Source organism: Mobula hypostoma, chromosome 1 (genome assembly GCF_963921235.1).
Source record: "Mobula hypostoma chromosome 1, sMobHyp1.1, whole genome shotgun sequence".
NCBI classification, from domain to species: Eukaryota; Metazoa; Chordata; class Chondrichthyes; order Myliobatiformes; family Myliobatidae; genus Mobula; species Mobula hypostoma.
The window spans coordinates 47,127,671-47,151,466 of record NC_086097.1 but is presented as its reverse complement, the minus strand read 5'-3'; the positions used below and the strand labels follow the sequence as shown (position 1 = coordinate 47,151,466).

General features: G+C 38.6%; 1 protein-coding gene across 7 annotated transcripts in view; it reads right to left on the bottom strand.

Annotated features, from left to right (window-relative positions):
- Window positions 1-23,796, bottom strand: part of mark3a (MAP/microtubule affinity-regulating kinase 3a) — a 175,370-nt gene that overhangs the window by 17,855 nt on the left and 133,719 nt on the right. For 3 of the 7 annotated variants that reach the window (XM_063047737.1, XM_063047751.1, XM_063047769.1), the window contains 3 exons: window positions 22,982-23,085; window positions 21,224-21,484; window positions 15,759-15,785 (listed from right to left, as the gene is read on the bottom strand). In XM_063047737.1, coding sequence (XP_062903807.1) covers window positions 15,759-15,785; window positions 21,224-21,484; window positions 22,982-23,085 — 392 coding nt within the window. Of the gene's footprint in view, window positions 1-15,758; window positions 15,786-21,223; window positions 21,485-22,373; window positions 22,569-22,981; window positions 23,086-23,796 lie in introns of all 7 variants that reach the window. The other 4 variants (XM_063047745.1, XM_063047758.1, XM_063047784.1 and 1 more) reach the window with 3 other exon arrangements.

Below are 23,796 nucleotides of genomic sequence, written 5' to 3'. Positions count from 1 at the left end.
CACTGCTCTACTCTCTGTATACACATGACTGTGTGGCTAGGGATAGCTCAAATACCATCTACAAATTTGCTGATGATACAACCATTGTTGGTAGAATCTCAGGTGGTGATGAGAGGAGGTACAGGAGTGAGATATGTCAACTAGTGGAATGGTGCCGCAGCAAAAACCTGGCACTCAACGTCAGTAAGACGAAAGAGCTGATTCTGGGCTTCAGGAAGGGTAAGACGAAGGAACACCTACCAATCCTCATGGAGGGATCAGAAGTGGAGAGAGTGAGCAGATTCAAGTTCTTGGGTGTCAAGATCTCTGAGGATCTAACCTGGTCCCAACGTATTGATGTAGTCATAAAGAAGGCAAGACAGCGGCTATACTTTATTAGGAGTTTGAAGCGATTTGGCATGTCAACAAATACACTCAAAAACTTCTATAGTTGTACTGTGGAGAGCATTCTGACAGGCTGCATCACTGTCTGGTATGGAGGGGCTACTGCACAGGACCGAAAGAAGCTGCAGAAGGTTGTAAATCTAGTCAGCTCCATCTTGGGCACTAGCCTACAAAGTACGCAGAACATCTTTAGAGAGCGGTGTCTCAGAAAGGCAGCATCCATTACTAAAGACCTTCAGCACCCAGGGAATGCCCTTTTCTCACTGTTACAATCAGGTAGGAGATACAGAAGCCTGAAGGCACACACACTCGGTGATTCAGGAACAGCTTCCTCCAATCTGCCATCTGATTCCTGAATGGACTTTGAAGCTTTGGACACTACCTCGCTTTTTTTAATATATAGTATTTCTGTTTTTGCACATTTTTAATAATCTATTCAATATACAAAATTGATTTACTTGTTTATTATTATGTTTTTTTTCTCTCTGCTAGATTATGTATTGCATTGAACTGCTGCTGCTAAGTTAACAAATTTCATGTCACATGCCAGTGATAATAAAACTGATTCTGATGTCTGCCTTTGTTGTTCATCTTTTGCTACTCTGACAAGAAAATGGTTAGCACTCTCAAGTGTTTCATATAAGTCACTTGCTATACGTTTGAAGGCAAGCATACTCATGTGAGGCTTGATTTAAACACAAAAGAGGACAAATGGAGTCTATCTCAAAATAATATCAAACAAGTTAGCCTTTGAAAACTGACAGGTTACAGTGATACTAGAATTATATTAAAACACTGAATTAAAGGATGCAGTGGTGAGAAGGTGGTTTCATCCAGAGGACTGGACAAACAAAAAAAAATCTAATGATTGAAAATGATGACCTCAAAACTGTTGAATTGTTGCAACAAGCTATACATGGTCCACAAATATCCTTCAGGGGAATAAATCTTCCATTTTTACCGGGTTCAGTCTATTAGTGACTACAGAGACACCAATATGGTTGACCCTTAAATGTCTTCCGAAGTGGCCTTGCTAGCCACTCAACTTCAGCGTAAATATTGAAATAGCGAAAGAATAATATCTGATAGATCGTCTGGCAATGAACTTAGACAGGACAGTTCTAGAATACCATGTTGTACAGCACAGAAACAGAATCTTCAGTACACCATGTCTATGTTACCCATCATGTCTATCCATACTAATCCCACTTTCTTTTATTAATTCAATCCCTCTTGCTCAAATACCTATACTGATGCCTCTTAAATGTTGTTTGCTGGTCCTGCCTCCATCTCCTCTGGTAGCTCCTTCTAGATTTCAACTACTGAGTGAAGTGTACAATTCAAATCCAATTTAAAATTCCTCCCTCTCATCTTCCACCATTGCCTTCTCATTGTTGACACTATTACTATGGGCAACAGTCTCTAGCTATTTATTTCATCTATGCCTATAATTTTATTTATCTCTATCATGTCACTTCTCGGCAGGAGAGAAAGACTTGGACTCTAATATTGCCAGTCAAGTTCCTCTAATTCAGGCAAATTCCTTATAAATCTTTTCTGTGCCTTCTCTAACTTAATCACATCTTTTCTATAGTGTAGCAACCAGAACTGCACATGATCCAGGTGCAGCCTAACCAACAGTTTGTAAACTGTAACATAGCACTTAACTCTTGAACTCAGTGCCTTGTCTAATGAAAACAAGGGTGTGATTCACCTTCTTCACCACCCAGTTGCTTGTGTCGTCACTTTCAAGAGTTACAGTATGTACTTCTATCCCAAGGTCTCTCTGTTCAACGGCACTGACAAGGACTCTGTCATTCACTTTGTATGTCAGGCAAAATTACTTTGCACTTGTCTGAGTTAAATACTACCTGTAATTCTCTAAACCCTGCTGTAACCTAAGGCAACCTTCTCCACTGTCAACGACACAACCAATGTTGGCATCGTCAATGAATTTACTATCATGCCACCTACTTTTGCATCCAATCATAACTAGTTAATCTTGCAAAGACCTCAAATGTTGGGGCATGGGAATATAAACATACTAGTCAAGTAACAGCCAGACACAGTGTATCCTTAGAAACGAAATGTTGGACACATTCCTCATAATGCCTGGGTGCCTCCCACCTTACTGACAGGATAGATTCGCCAGAGGTGGTTGCAATGCACTTGCGTGGAAGAAAGAAGACCTGTAAGCCCTCAGTATCAACTTCGTACCCTATTAAATCTAATGGTATCAGGTGAAACATAGCCAAGGAAATCACCCATCACCTACATTCCTTCTTTAGCTTATGAATCGAGTGCGCCACCACACTGAACAAAACTTCGAAGTACCAACAAACTAGCAAAGGCACAAAATATGCAACTGGGTAGTGTTTTCGATACCCAAAGTGAATACCACCAGCACGGAGTTCACCATGTTCTATAGGCCTTAGTCACTAGGTTGTAACCATAACAGTGGGTGATTGAATCAAATTGTGGAATGTGAACAATCATTTGTCTTTGCTCTTATCAATTGACCTATGGTGGATCCAATCTGTATTTGATAGTATTAGTAAAATTAATCACTGCATAGCACTTGTGGAGACAAAGCCTCTACTTCACAGCAAGGACACCATTATGTTGTGTGCGACTATAATTAAGAGATCTTAATTCAGGGAATATACAAGGCATTACAGACCTTCAGCAACAGCAAAATACAGCAAACAGCCATAATCTACAAGCTCATGGTCCAGCATAGCACTCACTATTATTTCTATCAAGTCTGGGGATGAAGACTGCAGAAGGGTATGCAGGAGTTACATTAGCTGAATCTATGAAGTGCCAACTTGGCTGCAACACAAACAATGACCAGATCTAAGGTATCTTGCAACAAATAGATCAGACCAAAAATTCTGTCGCCCCAGTACATACATTGTGAATAATGTTACATACATTTATGGCTAACAGGAGGAAACACAAAGAATACTCAATCATGAAATGGCAGAAAGCACTGGATATAGCACAGCATGGGCTAGGAAACATTAGACACAGCAGAGCATGAGCAGCCCCCCCCCCACCCCCAGGGACGTCAGAATCAGATTTAATATCACCAGCATATGTTGTGAAATTTGCTGTCTTTGCAGCAGCAGTACAACGCAATACAGAATAGAGGAAAAAAACCCTGAAATAAATATTATATACAGTTACAGTAAATAAGTACTGCAAAAACAGAAATAAAAAAGTAGTGAAGTCATGCTCATGGGTTTAATGTCCATTCAGAAATCAGATGGCAGAGGAGAAGCAGCTCTTCTTTAATCATTAAGGCTGTGCCTTCAGGCTTCTGTACCTTCTTCCTGATGGTAGCAATGAGAACAAAGCATGACCTGAGTGATGGGGATCCTTAATAATGGACACTGTCTTTGTCAGGTATCGCTCCTTGAAGATGTCCTGGTTACAATGAAAGATAGCTCCCATAATGGAGCTGACTATGTTTACAACTATCTGCAGCTTATTTCAACCCTATGCAGTAGTTGCCCTCCACACCCCCCTACCAGATGGTGATGCAGCCATTTAGAATGCTCTCTATGGTACATCCGTAAAAATTTGCGAGCGTCTTTGGCGACAGACCAAAACTCCAAAATATAGCCGCTGTCATGCCTTCTTTGTAGCCAGATCAATATGTTGGATCCAGGTTAGATCCTCAGAGATATTGAAACCCAGGAACTTGAAATTCCTCATTCTTTCCACTTCTGATTGCCCTATGAGGACTGGTGTGTGTTCCCTTGTCCTAACCCTCTCTGAAGTCCACAATCAGTTCTGACGTTGAGTGCACGGATGTTGCGACATCACTCAACTAGCTGATGTATCTTGCGCCTGAACACACTTCTGTCACCATCCGAAACTCTGTTGTAATTGTAGTAACAGTAGTTGTAATATCAGCAAATTTATAGATGCCATTTGAGCTCTGCCTAGTCGCACAGTCATGGGTGTAAAGAGAGTAGAGCAGTGGGATAAGCACACATCCTGGTGAGTTTCACTGAACAGGAGCCAGGACTTGAAGAAAGAGTTTAAAAGAGATGGGTCTCAAGACTTACTGCTAAGTTTCACTGAACAGGAACCCAAAAGAGGCAATTTGCAAATTGTTAGATAACAGTTGATGGGAGTTTTGTATAACCAACCTCAGGCTCGCCGATGACATTGATGGGCTGGCAGGAAGTGAGGATGAATTGGCCCGCCTCGTAAACCATCCAGACAATACATCTACCAGATATGTCATGGAGATTAGCACAGAGAAAACCCAACTGATGAGAAATAGTGAGGAGCTAATCATGACAAAAATCCTAGTCAGTGGACAAGAACTAGAGACTGTCAATCAGTTCAAGTATCTTGGCTCCATCATCAACTAGGAAGGATCAGAGTCTGAAGTCCTTCCAAGGTCAGCTCAAACAATAGCAATGTTGGTTAATCTAAAACCAATCTGGTGATACAATAACATCTCTCTCGGATGAAGTTGAAACTCCCGTATGCACTTGTGCTCTCCGTCTTCTTCTATGCATGTGAATCATGGACTTTGACAGCAGAACTGCAAAATAAGATCCAGGCAGTAGAAATGAGATGCTTCAGAAGGCTCCTTGGTATCCCCTATACAGATCATGTCTCAAATGATGAAGTACAAAGAACCATCACCCAGCACATGAGACACTATAAAGATCCACCGTTCACAGTAAAGAAGAGGAAACTGAGATGGTATGGCCACATAACAAGATCAAGTGGACTCTCAAAGACCATTCTTCAGGGAAAAATGAAAAGGGGCAGACAGAGGAAGAAATAGACAGACAACATTGCAGAGTGGACCAGAGAGAGCTTTGCCACAACTCAGGCTCTTGTCCACAACCATGAGAGATGAAGGCAACTAGTGCAGCGTTCATCATCTGCACCCCTACAACCCAGGTGGGTTGTGGGATCCGTAACCGTAAGTTGATGGGATAATTAGCTTGACAGCATCCAATAAAGAGTAGTTAAGAGTAAAGCCAAATAGTCATAGTCATACTTTATTGATCCCAGGGGGAAATTGGTTTTCATTACAGTTGCACCATAAATAATAAATAGTAATAGAACCATAAATAGTTAAATAGTAATATGTAAATTATGCCAGTAAATTATGAAATAAATCCAGGACCAGTCTATTGGCTTAGGATATCTGACCCTCCAGGGGAGGAGTTGTAAAGTTTGATGGCCACAGGCAGGAATGACTTCCTATGATGCTCTGTGCTGCATCTTGGAGGAATGAGTCTCTGGCTGAATGTACTCCTGTGCCCACCCAGTACATTATGTAGTGGATGGGAGACATTGACCAAGATGGCATGCAACTTTGACAGCATCCTCTTTTCAGACACCACCGTGAGAGAGTCCAGTTCCATCCCCACAACATCACTGGCCTTACGAATAAGTTTGTTGATTCTGTTGGTGTCTGCTACCCTCAGCCTGCTTTGCACACAACAGCAAACATGATAGCACTGGCCACCACAGACTCGTAGAACACCCTCAGCATCGTCCGGCAGATGTTAAAGCAGCCATTATGAGGGTGGGAAACTGCAGCTTTAGTATGAAGAGGCAGAGTAAGTGCCCCAGGTGTTGGGAGTGAAAGCAGTTCTTTGAAAAGGCTTCAGAGAGAAGGAACAAGAAAGGCTTTAATTTGTTGTTGATCAGTCCTTGATTCAGTGGTAGTTAGGGCAATAGAATGCTCTTCTTGCAAGATGTAGGAAGCAAGGGAACCTCACAGTCTCCTTGATGACTGCATCTGTGGGAAGTGCACCCAGCTGCAACTTGACAGACCAGCTCAAGAAACTGGAGGTGCAGTTGGATGGTCATCTGAGGGCTTCAAAAATGAGTTTTAGTGTACACTCAAACTACAGGCTTCAGATAGATGGGTGACTGCCAGAAGGGCATAAGGTAGTCAGTGCAGGGTTCTACCGTGTCACTTCCCTCACAAACAGGTATACCTCTGTGGATACTGTTGAAGGGTATATTCTTCAGGCACTAGTAGTGAGGTCTCTGGCACTGTGTCCCCCATTGAGACTCAGAGGGAAAGGGTACAGTCAGATAGTGTGATAATGATAGGAGACTCGATAGTAAAGGGGACAAAAAGAGACTCCGTGGCCACAGAAGAGATATCAGGGTGGTGTGTTGTCTGACAAACAGCCAGAGATCGTTGTACACATCGATACAAATGACATGGGCAGAATGAGGAATAAGTTCCTGCAGAATGAGTATAGGAAGTTAGGCAAGAAATTAAAATTCAGGATCTTGTGAGTATGGATTTCCAAAATGGTGCCACTTGCTAGTGAGCCCAGGTGCAAAGGGGCTTGAGAGTCCTAGTGCCAGGATTCCCTAATGATTAACTTGCAGGTTGAGTCGGTAGTAAGGAAGGCAAAAGCAATGTTAGCATTCATTTCCAGAGGACTAGAATATAAAAACAAGGACGTAATACTGAGGCATTGATCAGACCATATTTGATGTATTGTGAGCTGTTTTGGGCCCTGTATCTCAGAAAGGATGTTCTGGCATGGGAGAGTGGATCTACAAAAAATGGTGGATACAGCCCAGTCCATCACAGGCAAAGTCCTCTCCAACACTGAGTACATTTGCAAGGAATGCTGCCACAGGAAAGCAGCATCCATCATCAAGGGCCCCTGCCATCTAGGTCATACCCTCTTCTTTCTGGAAGGTACAGGATCCTCAGGTACTACACCACCAGATTCAGGAACAGTTATTACTCTACAACCATCAGGCTCCTGAACCACTGTGTATAACATTAATCACCACAACACTAAACTGACTCTACAACCTATACTCACTTTCAGGGACTCTACAACTCATGTTCTCTGTACTACTTATTTACATTTTTAAAAATTATTTGCATATTTGCTCTCTTTTGTCATATTAAAAGTTTCTCAGTATTTGTTATGTATAGCTTTTCATAATTTCAATTGTATTTATTTTTCCATAACTGCCTGCAAGAAAATGAATCTCAAAATAGTATATGACATATACGTACATTGATAATATATTCACTTTGAACTTTGAGGGTCCAGAGGAGGTTTATGAGAAAGATCCAGAAATGAAAGGGTTAATGCATGAGGAGCATTTGGTGGGTCTGGGCCTGTACTCCTTGGAGTTTAGAAGGGGCGTGGTGCGGGCGGGGAGAGAGGATCTTATTGAAACCTACTGAATATTGACAGATCTATGTTTGTAGATAGAGGGGGAATGTTTTAAGTGGGAGAGTCTAGGACCAGAGGACACAGCTGCAGATTAGAAGAACATCCATTTAGAACAGACAAGGAGGAATTTCTTCAGTCAGTAGGTGGTGAATCTGTGGAATTCATTGCCACAGATGGCCATGAAGGTCAAATCATCAGGTTTATTGTTTAAAAAAATGGCAGGCCAAGTAACTGAAGTGGTAACTGGGGAGCACTTTGGGTCCAGTTAACACAATTCTATGTTTTAAAATAGTTATAGTAGTTATAGACAATGATAGTCTACATTTGAAGCACAGGTTGATAGGTTAATGATTAATAACAGCAAAGGTTATGGGAGGGGGAGGCAGGAGAGTAGGGCTGAGAGCGAAAATGTATCAGCCACAATCCAATGGCAATGCAGACTCAATGGGCTGAATGGACTCCTATTTCTTCGGGTCTTATGAATGTCTGTTATTTATTAATGATGTAAATGATTTGGATAGTAACATGGTTGAAATATCAAGTTTGCTGATGATACTAAAATTAAGGGGCCTTGTGGATAGTGAAGCAAGTTACAATGAATTGCAAAGGGATCTTGATCAGTCAGAAAGATGGACCAAGTGTGAAGTGATTCATTTTGGACAATTATATCAGGGTAGGACATACAGAGACTGGCAGGATCCTCTCCACAAGATGAGAGGAGGATCTTTAAGAGACCTGAGAAGGAACTTCTTCACACAGAGGCCAGTGAGATCCTGGAATAAGAAAGTAGTCATTGGATGGACACAATTCCAGCATTAAGCATTGGATGGGTATGTGAAAGAGGGACTTGGAGGGTTAAAGGCAAAAAATGAGCAACTGGGACTAGCAGGGACGATACAGTGGTCAGCATGGACCAGTTGTGATGAAAGGCCTATTTTCATGTTGTATTACTCTGACTCTAGATAACATCCTGAAAACTGCACTTTAAGCCAAACTATTTCAGTACAGTTACAATACCAACATCAACCTGAGAAAATGGAATAAAGCCCGGTATGTGTGTTCACCAATGACAGATCAAATCCAATCTAGCTAATTCAGTCCAGACTCCCAAGGAACATTTGTGCCAGAATTGTAATGATCACCTCCAACAAGAATGAAGTTAACTTACTCTTATCATTCAATGGTATTACTTTTGCTGAGTCCTCCAACATCAAATTACAGTGGCACCTCATTAATTAGAAACACTAGATCAGTCACATAAATATTGTGACTACAAGTGAGGAGTGAGGATCAGAAATTGGATATACTACAGTGAAACTAACTCACCTTCCTGACATCCTTTCCAGCAACAGCAGGGCGCAAGTTAGAAGCATGGTGGAAAACTTGTCTACAATTCCAAGTGCTCAGTAAGTTTGACACTACTTGGGACAAAGTAGCTTGCTTCATTGGTAGTGTAGCCATATTTCATTTCCCGTCAGCAGCATTTGTGTAATTTTGCATTGTATATACTGTACAATCTAAAAAATCCATTGCATTTACATGTCCAGGCTACTCTAACAGCATTTCCCAAATACATAACCTTCAGTGCCACGAACAAGGGCTTTAGGCTTGTGGGAACCTACAGTTCCTTCTACAAGCAGCACATCACCTCAACTTGGAATTATGTTGCTGTTCCTTCAGGAGAACTGGGTCGAAATTCTGGAACTGCATCTCAAACCGTGCCCTTGGAGAGAGAAGTTCAGGGCAGTGTATCACCACCAGCTTCCTGGCGAAAACTAAGGTTGGGCAATAAATGTTGCTCTTGCTAGCAACATAAATACCAGAAGCTGAAATCATAAAAGAAAAATCTCAAATATCACGGTAGTTTTGAAGTAGTTATGTGGATTATGCATTTTCAAAAAAAAGCATCTATTTTGCATACTAGGGGAATTGAGGGTTATGGGGAAAAGGTAAGTAAGTGGAGGTGAGTCCATGGCCAGATCAGCTTTGATCTTATTGAATGACAGAGCAGGCTCGATGAGCCAGATGCCCTACTCCTGCTCCTATTTCTTATATATCCCCATAAAGGAGTATTATTACTACTCATTCCCCCCTCTTTTTTAAAAAACTACACATATTATATATAAATTAATTTATACATGATTTAATTTTATATACTTATTATATATTTAATTAGAAGTTCTCAACTTCAGACTCCTTCAGCGCAAAATTAAATAATCTGCAGACTGGTTTGTTACTTTATAAGTACAGGTTATCATCCAAATCAGAAGCCAATGGATAATTCTAACCCATTAAAGTCAATGGAAATATTTTAGCCATATCTCATGATTAAAAACTGCAGCTATACTTTTGGATTATGTGATTTTTCAATACTTTATCATTAGTCTCCAGTACTTCCTTTGGTCAGTGATAATGAAATAGTTTGCAGTAATTAACTAGTTTACAAATATCACCAAACCCTAGAGCAAAAGGTCAATATGCACATTCTGAAAAATATTCTGAAACGTATCACTGGCTGGTCTGTAAATTCTTTTCTGAATCTGAACAATTTAAAGTATTTATACATTACACAGGGGAAAGAACAGTTGAAAAAGAGAAATTCAAGTAAGTTTTATGAGCGTATACTCAACAACAAAAAGGTCAAGGCTCATAACAATTGTCTAACCACAATAAACTGACAGAATTCTAACTTGTTTTAAACATTCCAATGTCCTAAATGCCCACATGGCAACTGGAGGCAAGATATAGATAGTGATTTTTATTTAACTGTCAAATGAAGGTCACTGAACTGCCCTGCTAGTAATTGAGGACAGTTTCTATATTGAGAATAAAGTACAAATGTGTTTTAAAATATGCATGAAATTATTTCTTTAAACTTGATAGCCAAAATGTGGCTGAGCAATAATGTGAAGACTTTCAGTGTTTTCCATCATTAATTTACAAAACAGATAACACTGAGATTTCAGTGTTCATATGATACTGCAGCCAGGAACTTGTGGCTGGTTACTCACCACTTGGGATAATGAACTTGTTAAAGTATCCTGCATCAGGACATTTGTGATGTAAAGGATATTCTTCCATTAATTTCAAAGGAATGCATTAGTTCTGAATAACTTGAAAGTTGATATCCAAAGATTTAAAATTTAAAACTACTTGAAGAAAATTTCAAGGATCTTTATAAACAAATATCCAATGTTATGCTGGCATAGTTTAAAATTTTTGGAAATGTTTGAAAATGCTTGACCTTTGTTTCAAAGTTTTCTAAGGTTTTCAACATTTTTGACAGTTTTCAGTCCTTGACCGTTCTGGGAAAATCTTAATTAACTGTCAAATTTTCTTCTTGCTTAGACTGCAAGCTAGATTTGCCAAAGCAACACTGGTGAATCCACAGTGTTTTCCACAAAATCCCAGTGGGAAGATCTGTAAAATCACAATGACTTATATGCAAGACAGCAATGTGCACTTACTTCTGGGTCATTCCATCTTTACTCCACGATTGGATACACATAAATTAAGGTAATTGTTCAATAGTGTACAAGAGAATGCTACAATAATCTATATATAATCTTTCTGATGAGATTAAACTGAAGACGATGATATTTAATGAAGAACAAGATGCTAATTGCCCAGGATGGTTATTCCTCAAACGGCAACAGGAAATTATTCTAATTGGTTACTTGTCTTTCTGGCGGTACTACCTTTCTGTCAGTGTTTCCGTATTTTCCTGCAAGTGTCCGTGAATTAACAGTGAATTAGTTCTGCATGTAGACCAGATGTCCAGATGAAGGGTCTTGACCTGAACATCAACTGTCCAGTAGTCTCCACAGATCAAAACTCAAAGTAACTTTATTATAAAAGTACATATATGTCACCATATACAAAACGGAGATTAGTTTTCTTGCGGGCTTATTTGGCAAATCCAAGAAACGCAATAGAATCAATGAAAGACTGCACCCAACAGGACAAACAAGCAATATGCAAAAAAAAAAGTTGCGCAAATACAGAAGAAAAAAAAACCATGCTTTCTTCGTAATTGGACTTATGTGCTGGGCCCAGGACAGATCCTCTGAAATGATAAAACAGTGGAATTTAAAGTTGCTGACCCTTCCACCTCTGATCCCCTGAGGAGGACTGGTTCACGGACCTTTGATTTCCTCCTCCTGAAGTCAATAATCAGCTCCTGGGTCTTGCTAACATGGACTGAGAGGTTGTTGTTGTGGCACCATTCAGCCAGATTTTCAATCTCCCTCTTATATGCTGATTTGTCATTTTTGATTTGGCCAATGACAGTGGTGTTGTCAGCAAACTTAAATATAGCATTGGAGCTATGCTTAGCCACATAGTCATAAGCTGAGCAGGGGGCTAAAGTACACAGCCTTGTGGTGCACCCGTGCTGATGGAGATGTTGCCAATCCAAACTGACTGGGGTCTGCAAGAAGGGAAATTGGGGCTCCAATTGTACAATTTGGTATTGAGACCAAGGTCTTGAAGCTTACTGATTAGTTTTGAAGAGATGATCGTAATGAATGCTGATCTGCAGTCGATAAAGAGCATCATGATGTATGCATCTTTGCTGTCCAGATGTTCCAGGGTTGAATGAAATGGCATCTGCTAAAGAACTGTTATGACAGTAGTCAAATTGGAGTAGATCACTTCTTAGGCAGAAGTCGATATGTTACATTACCAACCTCTCAAAGCAATTCATCACAGTGGATGTAAGCGGTACTGGATGATAAGTCATTGAGTCAGGTTACTACATTCTTCTTAGGCATCAATATAATTGAAGCCTGCATGAAGGAGGTGGGTACCTCAGACTGCTGAAGCCAGAGGTTAGAGATATCAGTGAACACGCCAGCCAGATATTCAGCACAGGTCTTTAGTACTCAGCCAGGTAGCCCAAAAGGGTAGAATGCTTTCCGTGGGTTCCCTCATATCAACCTCAGAGACTGAAATCACAGGGCCATTGGGGGCTATAGGAATTTGTGAAGTTCCTCCATGTTTTGGCGATCAAAGTGAGCATAGAAGGCATTGGGCCATAGATGCTGCCTGACCTGCTAAGTTCCTCAAGCACCTTATTATTTCTGAATACTCTTAGTACACAGAACACATTATGCTCTTGCGTTCTTTCCTTAATACTGTAATCTCCTAGAGTGAGATGAAAAGTATTATAAAAATGTCAGTAGGAAAATTACTTTGCTGTTTCATTGTCAAAAAGTACATTAACATTAAACTGTGGTCATTTGCTCAAAATTTGGCAACAACACAAACTGTGTCAATAACTGAGTGCTGAGAGATTATCAAAAGAAATAAACCAGATATTTGATAAATTTTTAAAATATTTGAAGGAATACATAAACACCCAAAATGAGAAAGGTATCTGATGCAAGTTATAATCATAGGCTCTCTCCAATCCATATAATCTCCCAACAAGGCGCTTTATATTGTTTCCTTCCTGTACTCACATCTTACAATAATTAACCCACAAACCAGTTACTCAGGCCCCATTAAGTTAATATTTAACATTAAATAGATTTCTTTCTATGGCGTATTGTCATCATTTAACCTCATTTTGCCACCGTTATTTGAAAAAGGTTGAATGCAGTGATGATGCCATTATTCCTAGCTAGTAAAGAGCATTGGACAATCTTATGCCAGGTGGAAGTGATAGAAGTTGATTTTATCTATTAAATATATATGGGTCTTCCCTATTCACTGCATTTTTTTGGGGAAATTTTATCCTGTTTTTATTGGAAGTTGTAGTTTCTCATCCCAAATTCCATTTTCTTTAGTCTTTAAATATACCTTTCTCTAGGAAATTTCATTCTGTTGAGATATAATAAAATGCCTGCTATGAGCTCAGGTGTACGCTCCCTCATTGGCTAGCAAAGTCTGGTCAATGGATAGTGTTTCAGAAAAGATATTAATTAATAAAGCAAAGAAATATTTTGAATTCCTCTCTCAATTCCACATACATCAATGCTGATCTGTAGTTGATAAAAAGTATCATGATGTATGCATCCTTGACATCCAGATGTTCCAGGGTTGTCCACCTGTAAAGCTTTCTTCTTTTGACCATCTCTTCAGAATTCCTGTATCTTGTCACTTACTGCTCTATAGTAATGTACCCTTTTTCATGGTAGGTGACCTATTTATGCAAAGGCCAGAACAACTGATATTCAATTAGTTAAATGTCCTGAAGATGAACACTGATTTAATTTACCAACGTGACAATACCTTGTAAATGGTCAGTAAATCTAACACAACCCCAACTTCATTTTGTTTTATTTACCATTTTGTCAATGGCACTCTGAATAGGTTTCCATGTGTTTTGCCTTGCCCACAACGTGTGATAAATATCTCATAATAAACTTCACTCTTTAGCTTGCTTGAGCAGGTGCCATCTTTTTCAATATCATTTATAAATATTATGATTCAGTAGACTTGGAAAAGAATGCAGCATTTTTTTTAATCATCCAGGATTCATTCCCTGATGCCTTCATCACTCAACAACACTATGAATCTATAATAAATCCAGTTTACAAACGAAGTAGCCAATGTACTAACCAAATTAACCTATCACTTTTTTTAAAAAATCACATTTAATACCATCAAATGATTTTTGAAATATCAACAGTTTTATAAAAATTTATATTACCTTTTATATCAGTTCATTTAAAATCTACGGATTCCAGTAATTTCACAGCAGAATATGTGGCGCAATTCAGCTATCAGGCAACATATGCATATAATCTTTCGGTACAACATAATTACAGACTTAATTAATGTTACAGCATCTCTAACTCTCTTTATCTGAAGCTCTCTCTGGCTAAGTCTGCCATCACAGTGATCTTTCTCCTAATAAATGAATCCAGTAAATAAAGCACACAATAAAAACAATCATAACCTAGGAAATTCAGCAAAACTCAGGCTGGTATCTGGGAAACAGGATATTATTTTCTTAACCATTATAAATAATATATTACATCTCTAGATAAAAATACTATAATTCCTAAGCTACTGTGGCAATTGTAAAGTTTCCTACAGTGAAACTCCTGTGTTATCAGTGTGTGATATTCATATAGGGCCGGGGCAGTGAAAATTGTTATCATGGAAGGGAAAAGTTCTTTCATTAGCTATACAAAATTCTTCACAGATGCTTAAATCCAAAAATAAAACAGCAAATGTGGGAAATACTACGCAGACAGGCAGCATTCTGGAGAAGGAAATAAAACAATTCAGATCTAAAAAACACTAGAAATCAAACATGCACTAAGTTGAAAAGATGGAGGAAGAGGCAGAGGGAACAAAAGGAATACCTGATATCATGCTGATCAAGAGTGGTTCTCTTGCCTTACCATCATTATATAACCTTTGTTGTTCTCATTGATCTTCTAGTTATATATTTTCTAGACAGATCAACTGTAACTAACATGCCTTTACCACCTTCTCTTAGCCAGCACTTGTTTCTCTTGCTGATCATGTTATCACAGGCATTTTCTTTGTTTGCTTGCTATACCTATCTACAACTCAAAATGTTTTTCCTCACCTTTTCTCGTCATCAAACTGCAGCATCAAATAAGATCTCTCTCCATGGATGCTGACTGACCCGCTGAATCTTTCTAGCATTTCTGTCTTAACACAAAACTTTTCCATGAGGTATGGCAAATCATCTGCTCTAAAATGCGTAAATGGAACTGAAAATCATGCCATTTACCACGGAAATCCATTTCCTCCTGCATCACTTGAATTCTATATCACACATTTTGCAACAGACTTTGGTACTGCAATCACAGAATCTGCTTCCTCAGCCGACAGTATTTTACATAATTTATTTCAGAAGATTTTGCATTGACAGTGCTCATTATTCAATTAAAAACAAATGTACACCCATACTCATGCTTGGTACATTAGTAGAAAAGCAATATGAACCCAGATATTTAATTAATTATGAATCTAATACAATAGCAGGTGACAAGCATGCTCAGCTATAGCTATTTTTAAGAGCTTTTTAAGGTTAATCTGCTCCCCAACACTAATTGTCTAAAAGTATACAATCTCCTAAGTAAGCTAGTAGTATTTTCTCATGTTAGCAGCAAGTCATTGAGTTATCAAGGCTGTGAAATCAGGTTTCTGCTAATATTGCAGATCAAGCCATCACATTATAAATCCTACCTTTTGGAAAACCTGAAAGACATGTTTCTAAATAAAAAAAAAATGAGAAGCAAAAATGTAAATAAAATCCAAATGTATGTAATATGAAAAATTGCATGTTTTATGCCTAAATCAAACAATAGTAATGAGAAAGATGCCATGATAGGATTCGGTATAAAGCTACAGATGCAATTTAGATTCTAGCCATGTAGAAGATTATGATTGCCCAACAGTCCACCCAGGAATAGCTCAATATTGTTAGCCAAAATGAATTTCCTCACTATTGTTTACATTAATAACTTAGATCAAGTTTGCAGCACATTCTGACTGCACAGAAAATCTAGTTGAAGAGAAATTTAGTTATGGTAGACTCTGCTAAACACTCAATATAATGGCGACTTGCATCATACACCAGTTGTGAAATACACTCTGTTGATTTCAATAGAATCCAGTTTCAAGAATATAAGCCTACATACAACTACTACTATAGTATGTTCTGTGCTAATGACCAAAGAAAGATCTGTTCATGTTTCTTAATTTTAAAATCATTCATTTTATAGCTACTCATTTCAATTTTAGCTTTGGTGGAGTATCATTACTTACGATTTCCTCATGAGAAAGTTCTACAAATTCACATGAATCCATCAAATTCCTTTTTTTGTTTACATATTTATAATCTTCATGGCAAATAATGAACAAGCATACAAGTCTTCAAACCACAACAAGGTTGTAGTTAAAGGACAAAAGTTTAGGGGTTACATGAGGGGGAAATTCTTTACTCAGAGAGTGGTAGCTGTGTGGAACGAGCTTCCTGCAGAAGTGGTTGAGGCAGGTTCGATGTTGCTGTTTAAAGTTAAATAGATATATGGACAGGAAAGGAATGGAGGGTTATGAGCTGAGTGCCGGTCGGTGGGACTAGGTGAGAGTAAGAGTTCGGCACGGACTAGAAGGGCCGAGATGGCCTGTTTCCGTGCTGTAATTGTTATATGTTATGTTACGCTACTACATTTAAGCCAGGAAAAAAAAATTCCAGTACACCTTGAATTTTCCACAAAATTTTGTTTTCTCTATCCATTGTCACATCTATAGAGAAAACAAAATCTATTTTGGAATTACACTTTATTTGGTTTGTTAAGGATGTTTCAATGAGATTCATTAAGAATCTATTTCCAAATATTTATTTCACAGTTTCTTAGTAAGATGGCCATACAATAATGTAGTGAACAATGAAAATGTAATAATAGAGAACTGCAATATTTTAAGAATCAAAAAACTGAAATCTGTAGGTACTCAATTTGAATTTGCACCTCTACAAATCTAAATAGCACTGTATACTAAAACACTTGCACATCACTTTAAATATGAACATATTTTATTGAAGTTACTATATTATTTAATGTTTAAAACAGTTTAATACAACTATATCACTAGAATAGTTCAAATAGTATACTTTTCAAAACTTAAGTTCAGCACTAAGGAGCATCCTGGTATTGCGAAAGGGACGCAAATCATTTACTTTGTTAAAGCAAAAAAAAAGTCATCACAAAAATTTCTACATCATTGGACAATTGGCATAATACCACTTTAGTCCAATGGTATTAATTCAACATCTGAATCCAAAGTTTGTTGACTAGTCAGGAATCTTACTTGCTTTTGTTTTAACCAGATCTCTTAAATTCCCCATGAGGAACTAAAGAACCCATTATATTAATTAAAAATCAAGACAGTTCTTCTAGAATATAGTCCAATTAAATCTACTAAAACAGTTTTAACTGGTTTGTTTCTCCTGTCATTCACGGGACTTTGCAGTGTGAATTCACTCATGCTTTCACCTACATACAAACAGTAGCTATACTTGAAACCCAGTCCATTGATGCACTGGAAGGTCCACAATACTCTGAAAAACTTTATGATGCAGCAAATTATTTAATACTAGCAAACTGCTCGGGGTCATATGTCTACTACTGCCTCTACTCAGGACCTCCAAGGCAGTAATCTCTAGATTACTCCCAGTACCATGTGCTAGGCAGGGCAGGAATAGAATGATAGCACAAATGAATGAGTGGCTGAGGAAGTGGTGCAGGGGATAGGATTTCAGATTTCTGGATCATTGGAATCTTTTCTAGGGAAGGTATAACTGGTACAATAAGGATAGGTTACACCTATCTGAGGGGGACCAATATCCTTGCAAGGCAGGTTTGTTGAGCTGTTGGGGAGGGTTTAAACTAATTTACCAGAGCAATAGGGCTGAGGATGGGGTAGGTGGTGTACCAGTAGATGCATTGTGTAGTAAGACTGAAGAAAGGCAAGTAGATGATAGGACATATTAGTCAGCGGGATGATTTGAAGTGTAACATGGGAGCAAAATTGAAAAGGGTAATGAATACAGTACTAAAGGTGTTATATCTGAACACACTCAGAATAAGATACATGACCTTGCAGCGCAGTTAGAGATTGGCAAGTATGATGTTGTGGGCATCACTGAGATGTGGTTGAAAGAAGATCAAAGTTGGCAGCTTAACATCCAAAGGTATACATTGTATTGAAAGGACAGGCAGATAGGCAGAGGGGGTGTGGGTGGCTCTGTTGGTAAAACAAAATTGAAATCAAATTCTTGGAAAGAGAAGACGCTGGATCGGAAGATGTAGAATTCTTGTGGGTACAATTAAGAAACTGCAATGGTAAAAAGATCAGATGAGAGTTATATACAGGTCTCCAAGCAGTAACCAAGACGTGGAATATAGATTCAAAGGGAGACAGAAAAAACATGCAAAAGGGGTATGTTATGACAGACATGGGAGATTTCAATATGCAAGTGGACTGGGAAAATCAGGTTCAATAGAGGGAATTTACAGAATGCCTATAAGATGACTTTTTAGAACAGCTTGCGTTTGAGTCCACTAGGGCAAAGGCAATTCTGGACTGGGTGTTGTGCAATGAACCGGATTTGATTAGGGAGCTTAACGTAAAGGAACCCTTAATAGGCAGTGATCATAATATGATAGAATTCACCTTGCAGTTTGAGAGGAAGATGCTAAGGTCAGATGTATCAGTGTTACAGTGGAGTAAAGGGCATTACCAAGGCATGAAAGAGGAGCTGGCCAAAGTTGATAGGAAGGGGACAGGAGTAGGGATGATGTTAGAACAGTAATGGCCCGAGTTTCTGGAGGGAATTCAGAAGGCGCAGAATGATGAAGTATTCATCTAAAGCATGAGTTCCCAACCTGGGGTCCACAGACCCCTTGCTTAATGGTATTGGTCCATGGCTTAGAAAAGGTTAGGCACCCCTGTTCTAAAGGAAGGATGAGGCAACTGTGGCTGACAAGGGAAATCAAAGACAGCATAAAAGCAAAAGAGAGGGCATATAATATAGCAAAGACCAGTGGGAAATTAGAGGCTTGGGAAGCTTTTAAAAATCAACAGAAGGCAACCAAAAAAAGACAAAAGGCGAGAAAAAAAGAAATATGAAACCAATAATATAAAAGAGAATACCAAACATTTTTCAGATATATAAAGAGTGAAAGAGGTGAGAGTGGGCTCTTGGAAAACGACACTGTACAGGCAGTAATAGGGGATAAAGAAATGGCAGATGAACTTAAGTATTTTGCATTAGTCTTCACTGTGGAAAACACTAGCCATATGTCAGAAATCTAAAAGTGTGAGTGTAGTTACTACTACTAAGCAGAAGGTATTTGAGAAGCTGACAGGTCTTAAGTCATCGCAGCCTGATGGAATAGAATACACCCAGGGTTCTGAAAGAGATAGCTGAAGAGATTGTGGAGACACTAGTAATGATCTTTCAAGAATCACTACATTCTGGAATGGTTCTGGAGGACTGGAAAATTACAAATATCACTCCACACTTTAAGGAGGGAGGGAGGCAAAGAAAGGAAATTATAGGCCAGTTAGCATGACTTCAGTGGTTGGGAAGATATAGGAGTCCATTATTCAGGATGAGGTTTCAGGGTACTTGGAGGCACATGATAAAATAGGCCAAAGTCAGCAAGGCTTCCTTAAGTAGGAGCCTTGGAAGACAAATGTGTTCGAATTCTTTGAGGAAATAACAGGCAGCATAGACAAAGGAGAGTCAGTGGATGTTTACTTGGATTTTCAGAAGGCCTTTGACAAGGTACCACACACAATGCCCTTGGTAGCCCTTGGTATTACAGGAAAGATTCTAGCATGAATAAAAGACTGGCTGACTGGCAGATTGCAAAGAGTGGGACTAAAGAAGACCTATTCTGACAAGTGTTCTCCCACAGAGATCAGCATTGGGACCACTTCGTTTCACGTAATATGTCCATGTTTTGGATTACGGAATTGATGGCTTTGCGGCCAAGGTTGCGGATGATATGAAGACAGGTGATGGAGCAAGTAGTTTTGAGGAAGCAGAGAGTCTAACGACAGACTTAGTTTGGGAGAATGGGCAAATAAGTAGCAGATGGAATATAGTGTAGGGAAGTGTACAGTCATGCACTCTGATAGAAATAATGAAGGTATAAACTATTTTCTAAACTGGGTGAAAATTCAAAAATCAGAGGTGCAAAGGAACTTGGATGTCCTTGTGCAGGATTCCTTGAATGTTAGCTTGTAGGTTGAGTCAGTAGTAAGGAAGAAAATGCAATAGCATTCATTTTGAGAGTTCTAGAATACAAGAGCAAGGATGTAATGTTGAGGCTTTATAAGGCATTGGTCATCCCAGAGTATCGTGAGCAGTTTTGGACCCCTTATCGAAGAAAAGATGTGCTGGCATTGGAAAGGATCCAGATGAGATTTACAAGTATGATTCCAGGAATGAAAAGGTTAATGTATGAAGAGCAAATGATGGCTCTGGGCCTGTACTCGTTGGAGTTTAGATAACTGGGGGGAGGGGTATCCAATTGAAATCTATCAAATATTAAAAGACCTAAGATAGAGTGGAGAGTTTCCTATAGTAGGGAGTCTGGGACTAGAGGGCATAGTCTTAGAATAGAAGGATGTCCATTTGGAAGAGACGAGGAATTTCTTTAGCCAAAGGGTAGTGAATCTGTGGAATTCATTGCCACGGATGGCTGTGGAGGCCAAGTCATAGGGAATATTTAAAGCAGAGATTTGTAGGTTCTTGAATAGTCAAAACATCAAAGGTTATGGGGAGAAGGCAGGTGAATGGGGTTGAAAGGGATAATAAATTAGCTATTATGGAATGTTGGAGCAGACTTGATGGGCTGAATGGCCTCATTTTGCTCCTATGTATAAATGGTCTTTTTTTTTTCAAATTATACAATAAAAATGCAACAGTGGCAGTTTCCAAAAAAAACATAAAACTTAAAATTTTAGGCAATGCTTTTTTTTAAAACAGTAATGACATTTATAAGCACTTATATTTAGCAACACGCTCAAGTTTGTAGAAAGTTCAATGTAAATTTATGAAGATGAAATAATTAAACATTGGAGTGAATTTATGTGATAGATGGTAAAAAAAAATCTATATACTCAATATTTCCTACCTTCTTGTGAGTTTTGAGGTCAATTTACTAAAGAGGTTTGTAGAGCCTCTACTCCGTGTCTGCGACAAAGGAGTGGCATCATGAGACAGTGTAGGAGATGCAGGTGGTCCATTGTAGGTTGCATTTCGTCGCTCTCTGAGCTGACCACCATGGAAAGTGCTACGACTTGCAGTTCCCCGAGGGAAACGGATTCTGTCAGGAGTGGTTGCGCTGCTGATACTGTGAGTGGAAGTCACAGGAGTTCTTTGCCCTGGAGCAGTACTATAAGAAAACATTTTAAAAAAGCAACAAAATCATTCCAGAACTACTGCATATTAATGAACTGGTAATTACAAATTAGACATAATAGTATTAATATTCTATTATTTCTTAAAATAATTTTGAGTTAAAACCAGCTACAAGTAGATAAAACAACAAAATAATGACATTAAGTATTTAAATTTTTACAAGATAGAGCTGTGACAAAAACTATTAAAAGCCACAAAACAAATAGGAAAGCCGACCTGCAATTACGCATTCTCGCACAGTTCTCGCATACAAGATTAGAAGGAAATATTGTATCATTTCTTAATGCATGCATCACTAAATGACAATAAGAGGACTGCATGTCTTCATAATCTAGATAAATATTAAACACTTTTCTATATGATGAAATCAAGATAGCACTAATTGACAGAACTTATTCATTAGCAATTTAACCTGCATTCAAATTCCTTTTGAGATAGCTAGAATTATATTTGAAATGAAGCTAGAGAAAAATACTGATCATTGTATGTGACCTAAACACAAATGAAAATAAACAGCTTATTCCCTCAGTCTAAGGACTAAGAACACCACTATGCTTCATGAATGCTATGTATACGGCATTTACAACTACAGACAAAATAAATAATCGGAACTTTGTTAATTTATCTTGCTCTTGGATGTAATGCTAAAAGATCGTATATTCAACACAGAACTACCATATACCAACTGCAAGACTGCGATCAAAAGATTTTTACAGATTCTTCAGAACAGTGGCACCAGCACTAGGCTGCAGCTAAATCTATGCATTTACAATATTCCAAAATTAAGAAAAATTAAACAAAATTAGAATAGGGTAAAAAAAACATCAGCAAGTAAACTTAATGAATTAGCCTCCTTTGCTTACTTAGGGTTGAAGTTATCTGCTTCATTGTCTATTGCAGGCATCATCTTGGTAGCATACCCTGAGCCTGATATGGACATTGACTTCTGATGCCGTAATCGAGTAGTAGTGGAAGATGTAGCAGAAGCGGATGTAGATGCAGGAGCAGATACATACGCAGACGCAGAACTAGTCGCACAAGCAGACATTTCTGTCAGGCTGTGATGAAGTGTGGTTGAGATAAGAGGCAGAAGCAGACAGAAGTACAACATGGAGCACAATGTTGAACAAGTGCAAATTAAAAAGCAAACACCATGCTGTTTAAAGTTAGCTGAGATTCTACTATTTCAAATATATGTGAGGGCAGAAGTAGAAAAGTAATTTTAAAATTGCGAAGTAGTAGAAAAGAAAAAACAGTAGTCTATCTTTTAGCATCAAAAGCTATTTAAGCATACAGAAACATCTACTGAAAATATACAGAGCAATAATTGATAAACTGTATGGCATGTACAATATTTTAATTTATCTTCCATCATCCTAATAGAATCCTTTGGAATATTAGTGTAATGAAGTGTTCTAAGCTAAAGTGAATTCTGCATCATTATAAATCAAATTTGATTCTACTCACTCACCTGTTCTCTTTACCATTCTGTAATACAGAATGCCTATCTATGTTGGTTCTTTCACTGCAGACATATGTATTCCGTCGGGTCATTCCTCCAGACACTGTATTATTCTGGTAACAGAAAGATAGGCATGATTCCTTTCCATCTGCACTAGAATTGTTTCTATGTTCATTCTATAATATAATAGCTTCTTGTAGCTTCAGGTAGAATGCGTACAGTGTGAAATGTTGATCTCTAGAAGAGCAATACTAAACACGCAAGTAAAATGCACATGAAAGACCATATGCAGGAACCAAAACATTCTCTGCAGAACTTCATTCCGCATCCCAGGCCAAAACCTGCAAGCCTGCTTCACAAAAACATTTGAGCAGTAATTAGTTAAGCTTGAATTTTGGAACATAGCCCTCTGCAATGGGTGCTATTACTCCACTGTTGAGCAACATCTTATTAAAAATATTTTCTCTTGTAATCAAGTAACATACAAGAATAATCTGGCTTTGCCTCAGTGGACTGAGTCAAAGGATTGTAGGCTCAAACCATGCTTCAGAAACATTTTTGCAGGAACTCCAATGCAGTACTGAGAGGGTGCTGTAACTTAGACATCCTATCTTTACACAAGTCATTAAACCAAAAATCAGTGTGTCCTCTCAAATATATAAAGATATGAAGGTACAATATGGAAAAACAGATGCAAAGTCAACAACAGGAATTCTGCAGATGCTGGAAATTCAAGCAACACACATCAAAGTTGCTGGTGAACGCAGCAGGCCAGGCAGCATCTGTAGGAAGGGTCTCGGCCTGAAACGTCGACTGCACCTCTT